This window comes from Rhinopithecus roxellana, chromosome 11 (assembly GCF_007565055.1).
Source record: "Rhinopithecus roxellana isolate Shanxi Qingling chromosome 11, ASM756505v1, whole genome shotgun sequence".
Lineage (NCBI taxonomy): Eukaryota > Metazoa > Chordata > Mammalia > Primates > Cercopithecidae > Rhinopithecus > Rhinopithecus roxellana.
The window spans coordinates 128,544,066-128,563,750 of NC_044559.1; the positions used below are offsets into that span (position 1 = coordinate 128,544,066).

Below are 19,685 nucleotides of genomic sequence, written 5' to 3' on the forward strand. Positions count from 1 at the left end.
CTTAAAAAAAATTAAATAATTTTAAAACAAAATAAAGAGGTAAAGTCAATAAGTCCTATTTGTTTACTTTTTGAAAATGTGTTTCTCTACTTACTGGCTCCTCTATTCAAATAGAAGACCTGGAAGCAGGAGCCTCATCCCTGTGCTGCAGCATCTGGAACCACAAGGGGTGGTGGAAGCAGGCACTCCCTGTATGTGTGTGGATGAATGAATGGGTGACAATCTCAGTCTGAATATCAACTGATGTTAAGCATCTGTCAGAACAGGAACCAGGACTGGGTTAAGGTAGGGAGCCAGGATTGGCAACATGACAAAACTCTGTCACTACAAAAAAACCAGAAAAAATTAGCCGGGCATGGTGACTGGCTACTTGGGGAGCTGAGGCGGGAGGATCACTTAAGCCCAGGAGGTCAAGGCTGCAGTGAGCTATGATCGTGCCACTGCACTCCAGCATGGGTGACAAAGTGAGACCCTGTCTCAAAAAAATTAAAAAAAAAAAAAAAAAAAGTAGGGAGCAAAACAGCCTGAACAATTACCAAAGGAAAGGATGGTGAAAAGGTCAGACAAGCAAGAACTGTTTATAGAACACACGTTCTGACTGCAGGAACAAAAAGCCCAAGGGCATTTGAGAGGAAGCGAGACAGTCTTCTTTCTCCAGCTGGGAAGGAGAGGCTCAGATTCACTCTGTGCTGGGGCTAAGAAGCAGGTGGTCCTCACAGTGACCAAGCTGGGGATGGGAGGTGGGACCTGTGATGGCAGCAGGGTGCAGGGGACCACCCCGAAGAAGCCTCCCCATGCTCCTGTGCATCCTCCGTTTACCCTGATACGCCTGCCCTCGGTGTGATCCATCTGAGCTGCAAGGCCAGATAACAATGACCTTGTCAGACACCACAAAAATAATTGCTGTTCAGGATTTGCGTGGGGCTGCAGGGATTGGAAACGACAGAGGTTTATTGGAACCTTTCAGCTTTTTGGATTTAAAGATTAAGGAGTGAAAGGCAATGGAAAATAGCAAATTGGAAATCCCTGGCAGGCTTTCTGGTATGGGCTTGGATGTGTTTGCTGTTGTGTTTTCTATCTTGTCCTCTCCTGGGGCCTCACATGCATGAATCTCCAGAGTCTTTTCTCTCTGGGGATCACAGGAACCCTGAACAGTGAGTGAGTTATCATTTACCTGTTTATCCCTCAATTTCTGTCAGTACAGTAACTCTGCTTTTATCTGAGAAAGGAGCTCAAGATCCCTTAATCTGTCTGGTTGATCATTGCTAAAATTCCACAGCATTAGTTCTCAGGAGGAGCCCCACCTGGTTGTTCAGGCCGTGGGCACCAAGTTTGACCCTCTGAAGGGACAGCCCTGGCAGGGGGTCCTCCTCACCTGGAGCCAGTGGTCTCACGTGACTGAATCTTGCACGTGAGTACAGGGCTCGGAGCCAGGAAAACCTGTATTCCAGTCCTGACTTGCCACTGACTTTATGACTACAGCAATAAGTAATTATGCATAAAAATAGAAATTTTGATATAAATATTATAAAAAATTAAAAAGCTCAAGAATATTAAATAAATCCAAAATATCTGCCTTTGTCACATGACCACTGTCATCATTTTATGCTTTTCTTCTACTTTTACATTTTACATATCCCTATAGTTTTCATAGTTTTATCATAGGGAACATGCACTTCATCTTTTCCTTCCTTTTTTTTCCAGCATTTCCAGTTTGCTATTTTTTAAAAAATTGTGGCGAAGAACACATAACATAAAATTTACCATTTTAACCATTTTTAAGTGTACAGTTCAGTAATGTTAAGGATGTTCTATTGTTGCAAAACAGGGCTCCAGAACTTTTTCATCTTGCAAACCTGAAACTCTACAGCCATTAAACAATTACTTTTTCCTCTCCCCCCAGTTCCTGGTAATCGCTATTTTAATTTCTACATTCTACTTCTTTAACATTATATCAAAAATTTTCCTTGTTACAATTTTTGAGCATGTATAATATCCTATAAAGAAGATGTACCAGACTTAAGACCTACTTTTGGATTTTAAGCTGCTTTCTATTTTTCTTGCTTAATGAACAATTCTGCAATAAGCATCTTTGTTTCTGTAGCATATTTCCATATTTTGTTATATTTTCTTAGACTATATTCCCAGAAATGGAATTAGTTTGATTAATAATGCTGAATTACTTTCTGAAAAGGTTTTATCAGTTTATAAATCCACAATCGAATTATGAGACTAGTTCATTGTAGAGTCATCTCCACTAGGTGAAACTCCGATATATTGCTATTAAGTAGAATAAATACAATGCTTACTTATTTTTGTTTAATTTGCATTTCTTTTATTTTTACATTTTTAAAGCGTTTTTCAAGAATACTATATGATTATTAACTATAGTCACCATGTTATACAGTAGATATCTTGAATTTGTTTCTCTTATTTCACTGACATTTTGTATCCTTTGACCAACATCTACCCAACCACCCTTCCCTCCAACCACCCCAGCCCCTGTTTGTATGAAATCAGCTTTTTTATATGAGTGAGGTCATGTGATATTTGTCATTCTGTGCATGGCTTATTTAACTTAATATAAACTCTAGGTTCATCCACATTGTTGAAAATGAAAGGATTGATTCTTTTTATGGCTGAATAGTATGCCATTGTGAATATATATATCACATTTTCTTTATTCATTCATCTGTTGATGGACACTGAGGTTGATTTTGTACCTTGGCTATTGTGAATAGTGCTGCAAAGAACATGGGAGTGCAGACATCTCTTCAGCACGTTGATTTCATTTCCTCTGAATATATACCCAGTAGTGGGGTTGCTTGATTGTATGGTAGTTCTAGTTTTGGGTTTTTGTGGAACCTTTTTACCATTTTCCATAAAGGAAAATAGTACTAATTTACCTTCCCATCAACAGTGTGCAAGGGTTCCTTTTTCCCACATCCTTACCAACACTTACCTTTTGTCTTTTCGATAATAACCCTTCTAACAGGTGTGAAGTGATAGTTCATTGTAGTTTTAATTTGCATTTCCCTGATAAATAGTGATGTCAAACATTTTAAACATTTACTGTTGGCTATTTGCATTTCTCCTTTTGAGAAATATATTCAGAAATATCCTTTGCCCATTTCTTAATTGGGCTATTTGCTTTCTTGCTATTGAGTTGCGTTCTCTATATATTTTGAATATTAAACCCTTATCAGATGTATAGTTTTCAAATATTTTTCTCCCATTCTGTAGACTGTCTCTTCACTCCATTGATTCTTTCTTTTGTTGGGCCAAGCTTTTTAGTTTGATGTAATCCTCTTTGTCCATTTTTGCTTTCATTGTCTGAGTTTTAGGGGCCATTTCCAAAAAATTATTGCCCAGACCATTGTCATGGGGCTCTTTCTCAATGTTTTCTTCTAGTAGTTTCACAGTTTTGGATCTTAAGTCATTAATTCATTATGAGTTGGTTTTTGCATATGGTGTGCATTTTTTTTATTTGAACCAAGTTAACATAAATGGTTTCATTTAATTAATTTATTTATTGATTATTTACTATTCATATTTTCTACTTCATGATGTACCTGTTCGTGATTTTTGCCTACTTATCAAATAATGATATAGTATTTTACATACATGCTTTTCACATTATAAAGAATTTATCCTTTTTGTATCATATTTGATTATGTTTTCATTGGGTATTGTCTTTATTATGATTTTTAACATGTAGAATTTTGATGTTTATATATGGTGGTGGCAGAGCCTATATTTCAAAGATTGTATGACTACTTTTACATCTGAAATTAGAAATTCTTCTTTTCAGAGGGCTAAAAATATATACCTACATTTTCCTCAACTTTTCTGTCCCTTGTTATCCATATTTACTTTTTAATTCATCTCAAACTTATTTCCATTATGGTGTGAGGTCCATCATTGAATGATGCCTGTCTTCCTTTTGATTTGTGATGACCTCTTTATTGTCTATAAAATTCTTCTGATATAATAGAGTCTGTTTTTCTACTGCTTAGTCATTGTTGCCATTTTTATTATTTTCTTATTCTATTGCTTTGTGGTAAATGTGACTTAGATGATTTTTGCATTTTAGATTTTGATGAAATTTCTTTGTGGCCTAATATGTAGTCAGTTTTTGAGACTGCTCATGGCTGTTATTAAAGAATGTGTGTTCCTGGTTTACTAATATATGTGTGTGTCTTTCTGCCCATCCATTCAGACACATATAGATATGAATATATCCCAGGGGATTAAATGCTACTTAAATATCCAATATTTGTGCATTCTTGTCATATTTGCTTTATCTCAAAGTAATACTTTTAGGTGTATAAAGTTTATTTTTTAGTTTCATATTCTTGGTGGATTGTTCCTTTTGTCAATATGAGGTATTACTTTTAATTCTTTTTTAATATAATTTTTATATATAATTTTATATAATTTTTTGCAGTAGCTTCCGCTTTATTTGATATAATCATTGCTCTATTTGTTCCTCTGTTGTCAGCGTTTGCCAGGCACATAATTTCCATTCTTTCATTTCTAACTTTTCTGTGTGTTGTGTTTGCAATGTATGTGTTTTAAATAGCATGCATCTGGAATTTGTTATTGTTGTTGTTTTCACATCATGTGAATCTCTGTCTTTCCATAGGTGAAAGTAATTTAATTTTATTTTATTGTGATTGCAAATATATTTGGACTTTTTTACTATTGCAACTGTGTTTTCTGATTAATATAGCTTTTATTTTTTTTCCCTTTTTGTTGGATGGGTTAAAGTTTTTGTTCTTTTTTTCTTTTCTCCATTTGATTAAATTCCTTTGTTCTTTTTTTTTCCCTCTGGGCTATGGAATTTATATCCTTAAGGTTTTGATACATATACTTAAACTAATTTTTTTCTATGAATATATATGATTGATCGTATCCTATCAAGACAAGAACTTCTGCACACCTTTCTTTTTCCCATTGCCCTCTCTCCTTCACACCTCCATCTTCTATGTATTTCCAGAGATTTTAATTTTAGATCATTGTTATTATTTATTCACTTAAAACATACTCAGTCAACACATAAACAAATCCATTACTTTTATCTTTTCCATGTTGCTTCTTGTATCTCACTTCTTTTGGATTTATTTTTCTTTCAGCTGGCTAAGTATATATTACTTGCTTCAAATTAATCTGTCCTGAGAATTGTAAAGATACCTTTCTTTTGTTTTCTTGCAACCAGTGAAGGCAGGAGAATTGTGACAATAATTTGGCTCTTGTTGCTTTGAAGGGATTTATTTCTTCACATTGATGTTATAAAATTTCTCCACGATATACTGGGACTTAGGTCTTTTAAAATTTAACTTGCTGGACCCTTAAAAGACCTTTCCAATCTGAGGATACAGGTCATTCTTTTGGTCTAGGAAACTTTAATGTTATTTAAAATGTTTCCTGCTATTTCCTTCATTTTTTCCTTCTGGCAACTCAATTACATGGATATTGAAAACTTTATTCCTGTTTTCTGGGTCTCTTAGTTTTACTTTTGCACTTTTCATTCCTGTGCCCCTTTGTATGAAGATGGTTATGTGACAGTCAGCCCTCTATTTGCTATATGGCTATGTCCATTCTTCTATTAGTGGCTTTAAGTTGATTTCAAAATTGAATGCTGAGATATTAGTGAGAGTGAGATTAGTATGTTCAAATTTTTTAAGTTGATTTGATTTCTGAAGATATTTAGTTGAAGTAAAGGCCTTTGTTGAGATTGGGATATATATGTTTCACAACAGTAGGACTTAGGGAAGAGGAATAGTTTTCAAAGGACAAAATTTTAAGGAAAGCGGCGTTTTGGTGTTATGAATTGAAGGTGGTGGAATCCGGAGTTAGGGTCTGTGCCTGAGGTAATAATGTGCAGTTTCATTGAAGGAAGTTGCAGTAGGTCCTCAAATGTTTGGCAATTCTTGATTCTGTGATTATCTTTATCTTTTTTTCTTCTTGCTTTCTTTCTTTCTTTATTTCTTTCTTTCTTTCTTTCTTTCTTTTCTTCTTTCTTTTTTCTTTCTTTCTTCTTTCTTCTTTATTTCTTCTTCTTTCTTCTTTCTTTCTTTCTTTCTTCTTTCTTCTTTCTTTCTTTTTCTTTCTTTTTCTTTCTTCTTTCTTTCTTCTTTCTTCTCTTCTTCTTTTTTTTTCTTTCTTCTTTCTTTCTTCTTTCTTTCTTTCTTTTTTTTCTTTCTTAGACAGAGCCTCGCTCTGTTGCCCAGGTTGGAGTGCAGTGGCACGATCTCAGCTCACTGCAACCGGATTCAAGCAATTCTCCTGCCTCAGCCTCCCAAGTAGCTGGGATTACAGGCACCAGCCACCATGCCACGCCCAGCTAATTTTTGTATTTTTAGTGGAGATAGGGTTTCATCATGTTGACTAAGCGGGTCTTGAACTCCTGACCTCAAATGATCCGCCTGCCTCAGCATCCCAAAGTGCTGGGATTACAGGCGTGAGCCACTGAGCCTGGCAACAGCTGGATGAATTTTCATGAAGAGAATGCATTTGCGAAGCCAACGCTCAGCTCAAGAAACAGACATTATTTCCCGCTCCCCGACCCTCCATCCCTTCTCCTGGCAACCTTCCAGTCACCACACCCCACAAAGGTAACCACTCTCCTGACCGTATATCAGTTTTGCTCTGTTCTGAACTTCATATAACGGGGTCGTACAGAGTGACTCTGTGTCAGGCCTCATTCTCTCGATGTTATGCCTATGTGATTCATCCATGTGGTTATATGTTTTGTCTTTTTTTGTTGAGACAGAGTCTTGCTCAGCCTCCCAAAGTTCTGAGATTATAGGCATGAGCTACCGTGCCTGGTCTGTTTTGTGCTTATCTTTGCATTTGAGATTTTCTATTAGCCTATATGTGAATGCTGTCTTTGTGTGTTACAGTTTATCTGGGAGGTACTGAGATATGCTACGGTGTATTTGCTGTATTTCTATTCGGTAACTGGTCTTACAGCTGTGGAGACAGTGTGTTTCTTCTAAGAGTTACAGTTTACTCAGGATATTGCTCTATTTTAATACCTCAATTGTAGGCACTTGCTGCCATGTGCTGGCTACTCCTGTTTGGCACCCCAGTCAATCAGTGTCATTGTCACAGCCTCCCTCTTCCCAAGGTCAATCACTTCATTTCACCTTTTGGATGGTTGTTTTCTTCTTCATTGTGATCTCTGCATCCCCCACCCCCGCCCCAACCTCAGTCTCTATGTGTTGACCAAAGACATTCTTAATATTCTGTTTATCATTGTGGAGGTATATACATGTGTGTATATGTCTTTCTTTCTCATTATGGAAATATATACATGGAAAATATATGTATATATTTATGTAAATATAAATAAATAAATATCTATGTATGCCAAGTCAGTTTCTAACAGAATATCTACCAACATTTTGTCTTTGTCTCTTATGTGTTGTAATCTCCTCTTCCCGTTCTTTTTGTTCTTGTGGGATTTTGCTGTTTCCTACCCCACCCCCAACATTTGTATTACTTTAGTGAAGTTTTGAGAGGAGGCAGAGATAAACCATTGTGATCCATCTGCTATGTTTAACTAGAATGCTCTGGATATCATTTTAATTCATTGATGAATTATTTTTGTTGGTCTTTTATATAGAATTTTGGCATCTATGATCTTAGTGATACAGATGCTTCTCAACTTAACCATGGGGTTACGTCCTCACAAACCCGTCATAAACTGAAAATATTTTAAGTTTGAGAATGCATTTAATACCCCTCACCTACTAAACATCATAGCTGAGGCTACCCTATCTTGAAGATGCTCAGAACACTTACATTACCTACAGTTGGGCAAAATCATCTAACACAAAGCCTATTTTACAGTAAAGTGCTGAAAATGTAGTGTAATTTATTGAATACTGTACTGAAAGTGAAAAACAGAATGGTTGTGTGAGTACTTAAAGTACGGTTTCTGATGAATGGGTATCACTTTTGCACCACTGAAAAGTCAGAAAATCATAAGCTGAACCATTGTAAGTTGGGGGCCATTTCGATTTTATTTTTGTGCTTTGAGAGTCAGTTTCTGGTCCCCAGTTTATGTTTATTTTATAACATAAGTTAGTAGCTTTCTATCTCGTGTTGTATTATGGAACAGTTTAGAATTTTAATGAAATGTATGTACAATAATTTAATCATAAATTATGTATGGGTGCAGATTCTTTAAGGGAAGCTGTTAATATATATTTCAATTTATATCTCAATTGTTATCCTATAATGGATTTCTTTTCTGTGTATATCAAGTTTCAAAGTTTATCTTTTTCAGAAAGCCATCCCTCTCACTGAGGTTTTTCACAGATTTATTCGTATATCATTGTGGATAAATTTTTTTCTTTTTTTATTGTATCAGCCAGGACTTTATTTTACGTTGTTTGTCTTCTTGTTGCTATTGTTTGCTCCCATAAAATTCTACAGGTTTTCTGGTTATTTAGTCATAAACACTAAACTAAAAAAATCAACTTTCTCCTATTGTCAGGACTACTTTTCCCCCAAAATCTTAAGCTGAATGCTTTGTTTTATAAGTAATCTCTTATTGTATTATTGATTTAACTTCCAGTTAGCCAGTATGTTCCTTAAAATTGATTTAAATAGACTGGTAGTGTGCTTAGTGGATAGATTACTGGTTTTAAATTACTCAAGTGATTACTCGGGTTAAGGGAAATTTGCTATTTGGAGAAAAAATAAAGCATTCTCCTTTTGTCATACTACTAGCTAAAATAAATAAATACATCAAGATGGATTCACAAGTTAGAGGTTACAAAAGAAAATAAAAGATACTCTAAAGCAGTGATTCCCAAACTTGGCTGTACACTGAACCCATCATCATCCATCATCTGGCTGTACATTAGAATCTTCTTGATTAGAAAAATAAAGCTTCGTCCTTCTGCCACACTGTTAACCAAAATAAATAAATAAATACATCAAAATGGATTAACAAGTTAAAGGTTAGAGAAAAGAAAATATATTCTGAACCACTGGTTCCCAAACTTGGCTGCACATTCGAATCAGAATTTATAAAAATTCTGATGCCCAGCTTGTATCCCAGACCTGCTGAATCTGGTGGGAGGCAGGCCCCAGTATTGGTTTAAAATCCTCAGGGGATTGCAATGGCAGAGAAATCTGGGGACCACTGCCCTGCAGCCTTGTTTTCCCAAAGTGTGGTCTTCTGACCAACAGCATTGACAACAGCTTAGAGCTTATTAGAAATGCAGAGTATCAGACCCATCGGAGACCCACTGAGTCAGAATCCGGATGTGTACAAATGCCAGGTGATTCATGTGCACGATGGATTTGAATCCCATGCCTCCAAAGCAAGCATAGCAAATTAGTGCCCATGGCCTATTTATATGAGTAACATTTTACTGGAATATGGTCACACCTATTTGTTTTCCTATTATTTACAGCAAAGTTGAGTCATTGTGACAGAATCTAAAATATTTATTAATATTTACTGTATGTTCATTTACAGAAAAAGTTTGCAATGCTGCTCATCCTGGATGACTCATTGGAATCACTCCGGAGCCTTAAAACTCCTTCTGCCTGGCTGTACCCCAGGCCCATTAAATCAGAATGCGGGTAGGGGGTGCTGAGACCCAGGTGTCAACAATTCTGAAAGTTTCCCAGGTGATTTAAATGTACAGTTAAAGTTCAGAACCAGTGCCCTAAAAGTACAAAGAAAAAATATATAGATGCAGTAAATATATATACATATATCTGTATGATGGGGACGGCCTCTTTTTGGATATTAAAAAAGGGAACATGATGGAAAGAGGGAACTTGATGGAAAGATTGATATATTTTAGAATTCAGGGGGAAAGAAACCCACCTTAGGTAAAATTTGACAGTAAGAAAAACATTTTAAGCCAAATTGAGAAGAATGAAGAACTGTGGGAAATCCTATATGGTATACAAAATCTTCTTTATATAAGAACACAAGTATATTACTACAAATAAGATAAATACACCGGCAGACTGGCAAAGGCCATTCTAAAGCACTTTAGAGAAGAAAATAAAATGACTAATAATTATATGAAAAAATCATTAGTTTCATTTGTTAAGATAGAAAAGCAAAATAAAACAGCCATGAGCTCTTATTTGGGGTCTACCAAATTGGAATTATTTAAAAAAATTTTTTTTTAAGTTTTTAATTTTTTGAGATGGACTGTCACTCTGTTGCCTGGGGTAGAGTGCAGTGGTGAGATCTCGGCTCACTGCAACCTCCACCTCTGAGGTTCAAGCGATTCTGCTACCTCAGCCTCCTGAGTAGCTGGGAATACAGGCACGTACCACCACACCTGATTAATTTTTTGTATTTTTGGTAGAGACAGGGTTTTACCATGTTGGCCAGGCTAGTCTTGAACTCCTGACCTCAAGTGATCCACCTGCCTCAGCCTCCCAAAGTGCTGGGATTACAGGCATGAGCCACCATGACTGGCCTCAAATTGGGATTCTTGACCTTCCTTCCTTCCTTCCTTCCTTCCTTCCTTCCTTCCTTCCTTCCTTCCTTCCTCCCTCCCTCCCTCCCTCCCTCCCTCCCTCCCTCCCTCCCTCCCTCCCTCCTTCCTTCCTTCCTTCCTTCCTTCCTTCCTTCCTTCCTTCCTTCCTTCCTTCCTTCATATTTTCTCTATCACAGTACTCAATACAGTGGGAATGCAGGCAAAAGAGCATTTGCATACTGAAGGGAATGCTAATTGTGAGGACAAGTTGGCAAGATGTATCACAAGTCTTGAAAGTGCTTGCTTGAGGCCAGGCGCCGTGTCTCACGCCTGTAATCCCAGCACTTTGGGATGCCGAGGTGGGCGGATCATGAGGTCAGGAGATCGAGATCATCCTGGCTAACACAGTGAAACCCCATCTCTACTAAAAATACAAAAAAATTAGCCGGGCGTGATGACAGGCACCTGTAGTCCCAGCTACTCCGGAGGATGAGGCGGGAGAATGGCGTGAACCCAGGAGGCGGAGCTTGCAGTGAGCCGAGATCGCACCACTGCACTGCAGCCTGGGCGACAGAGTGAGACTCCGTCTCAAAAAAAAAAAAAAAAAAAAAAAAAAGCGGGGGGCTGGGAAGTGCGTGCTTGAGTCCTAATGTCTGAATTGGAACTGACTGGCTGAAGTCTGTACAGGGCAGTGAATACAAGCTTGGGCTTTGTGGAGTTTGTCACATTTGGGGTGAAGCCTGGCTCTGTTGCTTTCAAACTGTGCTGATTACACTGTCTCGCTTGTTTCTCCTTAGCTATTTTCTTCTGTTGTATGTATTTTTTCGAAAAAAGATACAGTTAGAAGTTTTAGTGTAAGTAATTTAATATGCTAGATCATCAATAATAATAGATTGATGTCATTGTCAACATCATCATTTCACCAGTAATTTAAAATAACAGTAACACTATATATACTCTGTGTGTGTGTGTGTGTGTGTGTGTGTGTGTGTGTGTGTGTGTGGTGTGTTTCTGGGCTTTCTAGTCCATTTTGATGACTTCTCTGTGGCGTGTGTACACTTCTATGCTATTGTAATTCTCCACCTTCATATGGTGAAATCACCATTTACTGAGTGCCTCTAGTATGCCCAATTGCACTCTTAGAATGCTTGGTCTTCCGCTATGCAGATCACCAGGATAGGATTTAATGCCCATGCCTGTGAGGGAATAAAGGTGGAGAACTCAGGCTGGGTGCAACTGCCTGGGAAGCCTTAGCCCATCCCACAGAGAGCAGTGCCACTAGATGGCCCTTCAGAGTTATCCCAAATCAAGGCAAGCCAGCCTATATCAGCCAGCCTTTGTGTGTGTGTTGGGGTGGCAGGGGGCACCACCGCCGACAGGGGATGTAGCCCCAGGTGAGGCAGCTCCTTGTAGCAGAGGGCAATTCTCATGAAGGGACTAGCTGTGAGCCTTTAGCAGGTCACTCTTCAATAGCCCGGGACAAATAAGATCCCTGAAGAGGGGATCTGGGCTGTACCCTACAGCATCCGCTATGGCTCATGTCTTTTATTCATTTGATCATTAATATGATACCCTAGTATTTTATTTAGGATTATTGTTATTAGTCATTAGTGTGATAAGCTTGCCATTAAAAAAAATGCATGGGGAACCTGTGTTCAGGTAATGCCAACTTTCTAAACCAATACAGATCATGGGAAAACATAGATAAGTCCATTTTTAAGACTTGATCATATAATAGTGAATAGATAGAGAAGTTTACTATTTTTTGAAAGTGTAAAAACCTCACTTGTAAAACTCTCTGAACCTGGAAGGTTTTGGGGAGGGCATGTAATTCCTGGCTTTTGGTACATAAACATTTTCTTCTTCACAACTCTATTTATAGCCATTTTGTATTGCCTTAGAAAATCATTTATTTCAGATATTTTATAGGATAAAAATAATAAAAAGTATTGTAAAACAGTGGAGATGAATACTTGTCACCAAAGAGTTCCCCCTCTTACCTCTTTTTTCTTGATCTCCTCTCTTAGCCTGAAGTCGCTGTCTGTAGTCTTTCTGGGTATAGCAAGAGTGGTCATTGGTTAAGGCTTTTCCCTGATGAGGCTACTTTCTACTTCCTAAGAGTGCAGCCCTGACCTCTCTCAGGGGACCCTGCAGGGCTTATGGCTTTTCACTTTAGTAGGTGACGTATAGTCTCAGAATTCTGAATGTGGATTATCTAACCTTTAACTCTGCCATCTAATTCTTTCTCAAAACTTTGATTCACTCATTCAGTTCAAACAAGGATTTATTGAACCTTCACCTTATGCCAGACAGTATGTTCGATGTTGGAAATATAGCCCTGAACAAAACAGACATCAGCTCCTCCCCTCATAGAGCTGATGCTACAGAGAGGGAGACAGAAAGTAACCACATAATGGAGATGCCAGTGCTTCATACTGAGGAGAAAAGTAAAGCAGGAAAGAGGATAGGGAGTTGTACGGGTGGTGTGGGAGGATTTACATGTTTTGGTCAGGTAGCCAGGGAAAGTCACGCTGATCAAAGGACACTGAGTAAGAACCTGAAGGAGGTGAGGGAGTGTGCCATGTGGGCATCTGGTGAACAGCTTTCCAGGCAGAGAGGCTGCATGTGCAGAGGCCCTGGGTCAATAGCATGCCTGTGTGTTCAAGGCTCACTGAAGACATCTGCCAGATCAGCGGACAGTAGTAGGAGTGGCAGTAGGAAGCCATCAGATCCAAAAGGAGATAGTGCTGGTGGTGGGGTGGTGTTGCTTTAAGCCGTTGAAGGACTTTGACTTTTACTCTGTGAAATGGGGGGCATTGAAGGCTTCTGAGTAGAGACCACAAGGGGTCCAGGGCAGAAAGCGGTTAGGAAGCTGATATGGTTTGGCTATGTCCCCACCCAAATCTCATATTGAATTGTAGTTCCCGTAATACCCACATGTTGTAGGAGGGACCCTGTGGAAGGTAATTGAATCATGGGGGCAGTTACCCCTATGCTGCTGTTCCTGTGATAGTGAGTGAGTTCTCACAAGATCTGGTGGTTTCATAAGGGGCTTTTCCCTTTTTGCTGGATACTTCTCCTTCCTGCCACCATGTGAAGTAGGATGTGTTTTCTTCCCCTTCTGCCATGACTGTAAGTTTCCTGAGGCTTCTCCAGCTGTGTGGAACTGTGAGTCAATTAAACCTCTTTCCTTTATAAATTACCCAGTCTTGGGTATGTCTTTATTAGCAGAGTAAGAAAATACAGAAGCTATTGTGAATGATTCCTGAAAGACCAACCATTTCTCCAGATAGTCTGGCTTGATCTGAGGATAAAATATAGACGGACTTTTTTAACCTATGGAGAACTTCACTGACTCATTTGCATTAATGAAACTCAGTGCCGTAAAAATGCCCAGTATGAGACAGTCAAATAAGCAAAGGCCACCCTTGTTCAGCCCACAGGGGTCTTGTTCCTGCATCACCCTGGATCCCTTTTGCAAGGAGACATTTCCCTCTGGTCTCCATGTTGGGAAAAATAAATGATTCTCCTGCAAGCCAGTTTGTTTTCTCTCTTATGTATATACTATTAATCTTATCCTGTCTCCCTGCTTGCTTTTGTTAAGAAGGTGCTCAGAGCTAGATCTGCAGTTTGTCTCTAGCAAGAGTATAGGACCCTGTGGGCTCTGCATTCATTTCTTTCCTCCCTTTTACTTTCATGCACCTTAATTAAAAGAAAAGCTTTTATTCTACTATATTTGCATGACTCACTCAAATGTGGCAAGCTGCCGATCACCCACGGATATACGATACAAACACCATCGTTTAAAGATAAAAAGAAGAAATCCAGTTTGAAGTTTAGGTTGTTTGTATTCTATTTTTAGTTTCATAAATAAAAGTATATCTATGCACACACAGAATTTTCAGGATTAAACCCTAAGCGGCTAATACATTGCTAGCGTGTATTTCTACAGGAGTGCCTCTTATCTATGGTTTTGCTTCCTGAAGTTTCAGTTATCCCCAGACAACTTTAGTCTGAAAATATTAAATAGAAAATTCCAGAAATAAACAATTCATAAGTTTTAAGTTGCATGCTGTCCCGCTTGGCCCCATCTGGGACAAGAATCCTCCCTTTGTCCGACGCATCCATGCCGTCTGCACCCCCTGGCCGTTAGTCTCTCAGTGTCGTTCAGTGGGCAGACCCATGTCTTGCTGTAACCCATGTTACCTGTGTTCAAGTAACCCTTATTTTACTTAATAATGGCCCCAAAGCACAAGTATAGTGATGCTGGTACATATTGTCATAATTGTTCTGTTTTATTATTGTCATTATTAATCCCTTCCTGTGCCTAATTTATAAGTTAAACTTTACCATAGGTGTGTGTATACAATACATATAGGATTTGGCACTATCTGAGGTTCCAGGCATCCACTGGGAGGTCTTGGAATGTATCCCTTGATGAACATGGAAGAGTGTTGTTATCTTTGATAGTTTCAGTGCTAACTGCCAGTTGCCTTCTACTCCACATTTCTAAATTTGTCTTTTTAGCTCAGCAATATGCGACAGTGATACTGGTATGAGATAACAGTGTAGGTTGGGCTGGAAGGTTAAGACCAGCAGTAGAGTCTGTTATAAATTTAATTTCCAGCCCTTGCCCCCTCCCATTCTAATTTAGCAAGTCTTGTGAACCTCTTTGGAAACTTTATGCGCACACTGAGCAAACAATGTATTTTTTGAGACCTTAGAATTTTAAATGTTTTTTTGTTACTTTTATTCTTGAACAACCACTTGACTGGGTATAAAAATCTTGGGTCGGTTTCTGTTTGTCTAAAAATTCTGAGAATTGCCCAGTTGCCATTTAACACTTATTGTTAAATATAATGATCTTAGTTACATTAACGGTAAATAACCCCATCAACACTGATGGTTTATTTTTATTTCTTGATTTTAATACTTGAAATGTAAAAATGAAAAGCCAGATGCTTCTCAGCATTGGTCTCTAAAAGCTGATCCTTCATTTCACCTTTTAGTCTTCATTTTTTCGTATCTCAAAAGTTCTTTTCTGTTATGTCCTGGCCTTTGCTTATGATCAATGTGCTATTTGGACTTCCCTTTGGAACACATTTTATCCGTGGTTGGAGCTCTGTGATCTCCACTGTTTCTATTTTGTGAAGTTTCATCTTTTTTTTCTCTCCCTTTCCCTTATTTTCTCTGCTTTCTGAGATGACTTCTTAGTTTTGTACTCCTCGCCATGGTCGGTTTTCAGCAGTGCAAAGTCAGCCTTTCATCAGCTCAGTTACGACTGTGCTTTTGGCTGTGAGCCTTTTTATTTCATCAATATCCCGTCTCATCTCTGCAATTATTTAATAAAAGTTATATAAGTATTATTTACCATAGAAGGAGAATGTTTTCAAAAAAATGTCTTCTGTTCATGATGGTTAATTCTTTTCAGATGAGAAATTATTTTTTTTGAGCCAATCCTTTTCTCCCTCTTTCCTTGTACAGTCAGATTTTCCCCCACCCCATGAGCTTTAAGTTAATTTTCCCTTATTACCTAAGCAGCTCCACGGTGGGCGCTGTTAGCGTACTCCTTGTTCAAGTAGAAGGTAGTAAGGATTCCTTCCCACTGCTGTGCCCTAGACTGCCCTTTACTGGCTCACAGGTGTGGGAGAACAAAGCCCTACCCACGGGTGTGGAGTTGTCTGTCAGCTCCGTGCACTGGAAGGCTTCGTACTGCCTTTGGCACGTGGTGGTGCTTCATAAAATGCTTCTAGAAAGTCCACAAAAGAAAATCCCCTTGGGAGTGGGTGTGACATTCAATGTGTCTCAAAGCGGTGACAAGCCAGCATGTCGTAAGTAATTCCTTTGCATGATCGCCAGATTGTTATAGCCCAGGACTGACTCTGAATGTTTTGACTCATGAATTTCACCTGAGCAGAAATATAATTCACTCTTAGCTATTAAAACATAATAATTTGCTTTTTAAAAATGTCCTTGATGTGTTTTTCTTCTCCATCTCTCTTCTGCCACCTAAACACTGATGCTTCTTTTCCATTCAAGAGAGGTCGTTGATTTAGAAAGGACAAACCATTTATCTTAATACTTAATAAAAGGGGAACTATATAAATTTTGAATCCAGAAGTTGTGGGATGTGATATCTTACCAATCTTTTTTTTTTTATTGGGAGGAAAATATAGAAGTTTGTACAAAACAGATAACACTGTGGGCTGTACTCTTCATTTTATCAGGGCTGAAGATAAAGATAAAAAATAAAATCCATCAAAAACATAAGGTTATCCAATTTATTCTCAATCTGCTCTTAGAGCAAGGGTTACCCTGAGCTATAACAATTCCTAGGAGTTTTCAGAGACAAAATCCTGCCAGACAACTAGGTAACTTAGAAACAGTGCTTTCAATCAGAGATCACCAAATGAAAAGTCTCATTAACCTGGCTTCTCCCCATGAGCCCTTCCTCTAAAGAGGTTCCAAACAGGCCACCTTTATAAAGAGAAAGTCCATTTACCAGTCGAGATTAAACCAGTCAAGAATCAGAATGAAGGAATATGTCCGAGGTACCAGCTGGTTTATCTTCTGCAAGAACTTCCCATGCCTTCGACCCTTGGGAACTGTAAATCAAATGGCAGACTGTGAACATTAAAACCATGCATTGAAAATAATGCATCTCTATTTCATTCTTTTTTCCAGGTTTGAGATTTTTAAGAGCTCTGAGACTGATACAGTTTTCAGAAATTTTGCAGTTTCTGAATATTCTTAAAACAAGGTAAGATGTTCTTTGTCATATTTTTTTCCTTCCAGTCCCCTATGCCAAGTTGCAAATATCAGGTGTGCTTGCTTTCATCACAATGACAGTTATTAATAGTTATATTATTCACAGAAAGAGTGATCTAACACGGAGAGGGAGAGAAAACCCAGAGTAGGGTTTGGGTTGCTCTCTTCTGCAGGGCCAGGGAATTATGTGGTGAAAAGAGAGCAACAGCTGTGCATGCAGGGAAGTGGGGACGATTGTAGGGACACATAGCTGATATCTGAGTGCCCAGTGGGGTTGCCCAGATAAGAGTCACGGTGTCACGGGGAGAGGCGCGCAGTGAATGAGGGATAGATTTGCTCATTGATTGGGAAGTCCTCGCTGCCAGATTCTAAATCGCCCCTTTATTACATCACTAAATAAGAAATTGAACCCAGTCGTAAAGGCAATGGAAGCAATGCTGTGAGAGGCAATCACAAACCTCATACGGCAAACAGAAAATCATTTCATTTCAAAGCACATTTTAGATGTTCACTTTATATCCATATAGCCCTTGGGGCTTGCTCCGTGAATTGCCTTTTGGGGGAAAACCTACAAACCTCCTGCCGAATGCACCATGAATACTTCTGTTAACTGCGTTATGATCTGGAAAACACAACTGGACCAGGAGGAAAAGCCCCCAGAGGATCCCTTTCCTGATGACCTGCCGGCTTGCAGAGCTGGCCTGAAACCAGGGCTGTCTTGATGAATAAACTAATAAAAGAGCTTAGACGTGCTCTAATGGAGAATAAGTACAGGCCATAAATTTCTCTTCTAGGAAATTACACTCTAAGAAGCTCACTTCTAATGTTCCATTTCCTCTTTGGTTGCCCTTCACACATTTGATAAATGATTAAAAACAGGACACCTCCCTATTTTGTGATTTGTAATTAATATATCTGCAGTTTGGAGGGTTAGATTCAGCATCATTTTCCTGGTAACACAGGCTGGGACCCAGCTTCCTGAATGAACCTGACACGGCCAACAAATTCAACCTATGATTGGCTTTACTCCTTGGGTGTTGGTGTTTTTTTCCCCCTGCTTGTTTATTTTGTTTTGCTTTAATTCCAAATTGGTTTCCTCTCTCTGACTGCTCATCTATGTGACTGTGAGGTCAAATTCACTTTCTATTGGCCAAGTTCGAAAGAAAAAGAGAATCCAATGGCACCGAAGTCTTTAAAAGTATGTCCTCCTGCCTTTTACTGTTCATTATCCTGAGATAAGAATGTATCAGTCCTCTATTTATTAGCAATAGTGTAATATTATTCATATACAGTGAATATTATATTTCTTCATATTTTTGTGAGTGCCAATAACCTTGATTTCTGCCTTTTAATTATTCTTCTATGTGCTAGAATCATATTACTTTTGAAATGTAAATGATCAATGAAGCTAGCATCTCTTCAATATTTACCTATGTCAGATTCACTCCACTAGACTGTGTTTTAAAGGTGGAATGGGTGAGTACCCAGCACCGAGCATAGAGCCTTGTCCTTAAGAGACACTTATTTTTCTGGTAGGCATGGTGTTTTGTGACATTCTCTAACATCGGGTAGTGTCTGTCTCTCCCTGTTTCACAATCACATCGTATGTTAAGGGGATTTTTATTCTCTGATGCCAGCATTTTGAGAAGTTTCCATTGCTCTGAGGAATACTGTCTACTCCCTGGACTGTTTTAGGACTTGAGAGACTGATGGACCATCTGAATGTTTTTTTCTGACCTTCTGCTAATACACTCACTTTTCTTTCCTTTGGATGCGGGAAGTGGCTATGGCATCCCTGGTGGTTAACTCACCTGCCTACTGCACAGTATGGTTGCTTCCTCCTTTCAGTGCAGAGGGGGAAAGCTGAAGCAGCCAGCCAGGGGACGAGGGAGAGAATGGCCCTAGGGAAGAGTCACGGGGTGGAAGGCCGGCTGTGCATCTGCCATCCGGGCCCCAAGACAGCCTTTCTCCAGTGTCCCACTTCCCACTATATGAAACTCTTGTTGTTAGAGGGTGTTTTTTGCCACAGAGCCACAACCTGGGTTTTCAGAGTTCCCTTCACTTATGGTCATAACCAGATGGTTGAGGTAATTCAGCAAGCCTGGAGTGAGCACCCATTGGTGTCAGCAGCAAGGTGGGTGCTAGGAGTCCTGCTGTCAGAGAACTTGCTGGGTAGGAGGTCAGGCCGCCTGATGGTGTGGTTAATGCTGATGTCAGTATGTCCATGGGTTGAGAGGGGAGTAACTAAGCTGGGCTTGGCATGAGTTGTGGGGCAGTCAAGGATCTTTTCAAGGAGAAGGTTACCTTTAGGTAAGCCTTGTAGAAAACTAAGTGTCATCCTCTTGGGGCTGGGCATGTGAGGGGTAGGGTGGGGGTTGACTTCTTATCAAGGAAGCTGCTAACAGCACACTGGTGTGAGAGCACGGCACTTGGGGAAACTCTGGGTAATTC

At 39.0% G+C, this 19,685-nt stretch overlaps 1 protein-coding gene across 3 annotated transcripts in view; it reads left to right on the forward strand.

Moving 5' to 3' along the window:
- The window catches only part of KCNMA1 (potassium calcium-activated channel subfamily M alpha 1), a 304,426-nt gene that overhangs the window by 48,233 nt on the left and 236,508 nt on the right, over positions 1–19,685 (forward strand). For all 3 annotated transcript variants that reach the window (XM_030941176.1, XM_030941175.1, XM_030941177.1), the window contains exon 3: positions 17,151–17,226. In XM_030941176.1, the coding sequence (XP_030797036.1) occupies positions 17,151–17,226 (76 nt within the window). The remainder of the gene's footprint in view (positions 1–17,150; positions 17,227–19,685) is intronic.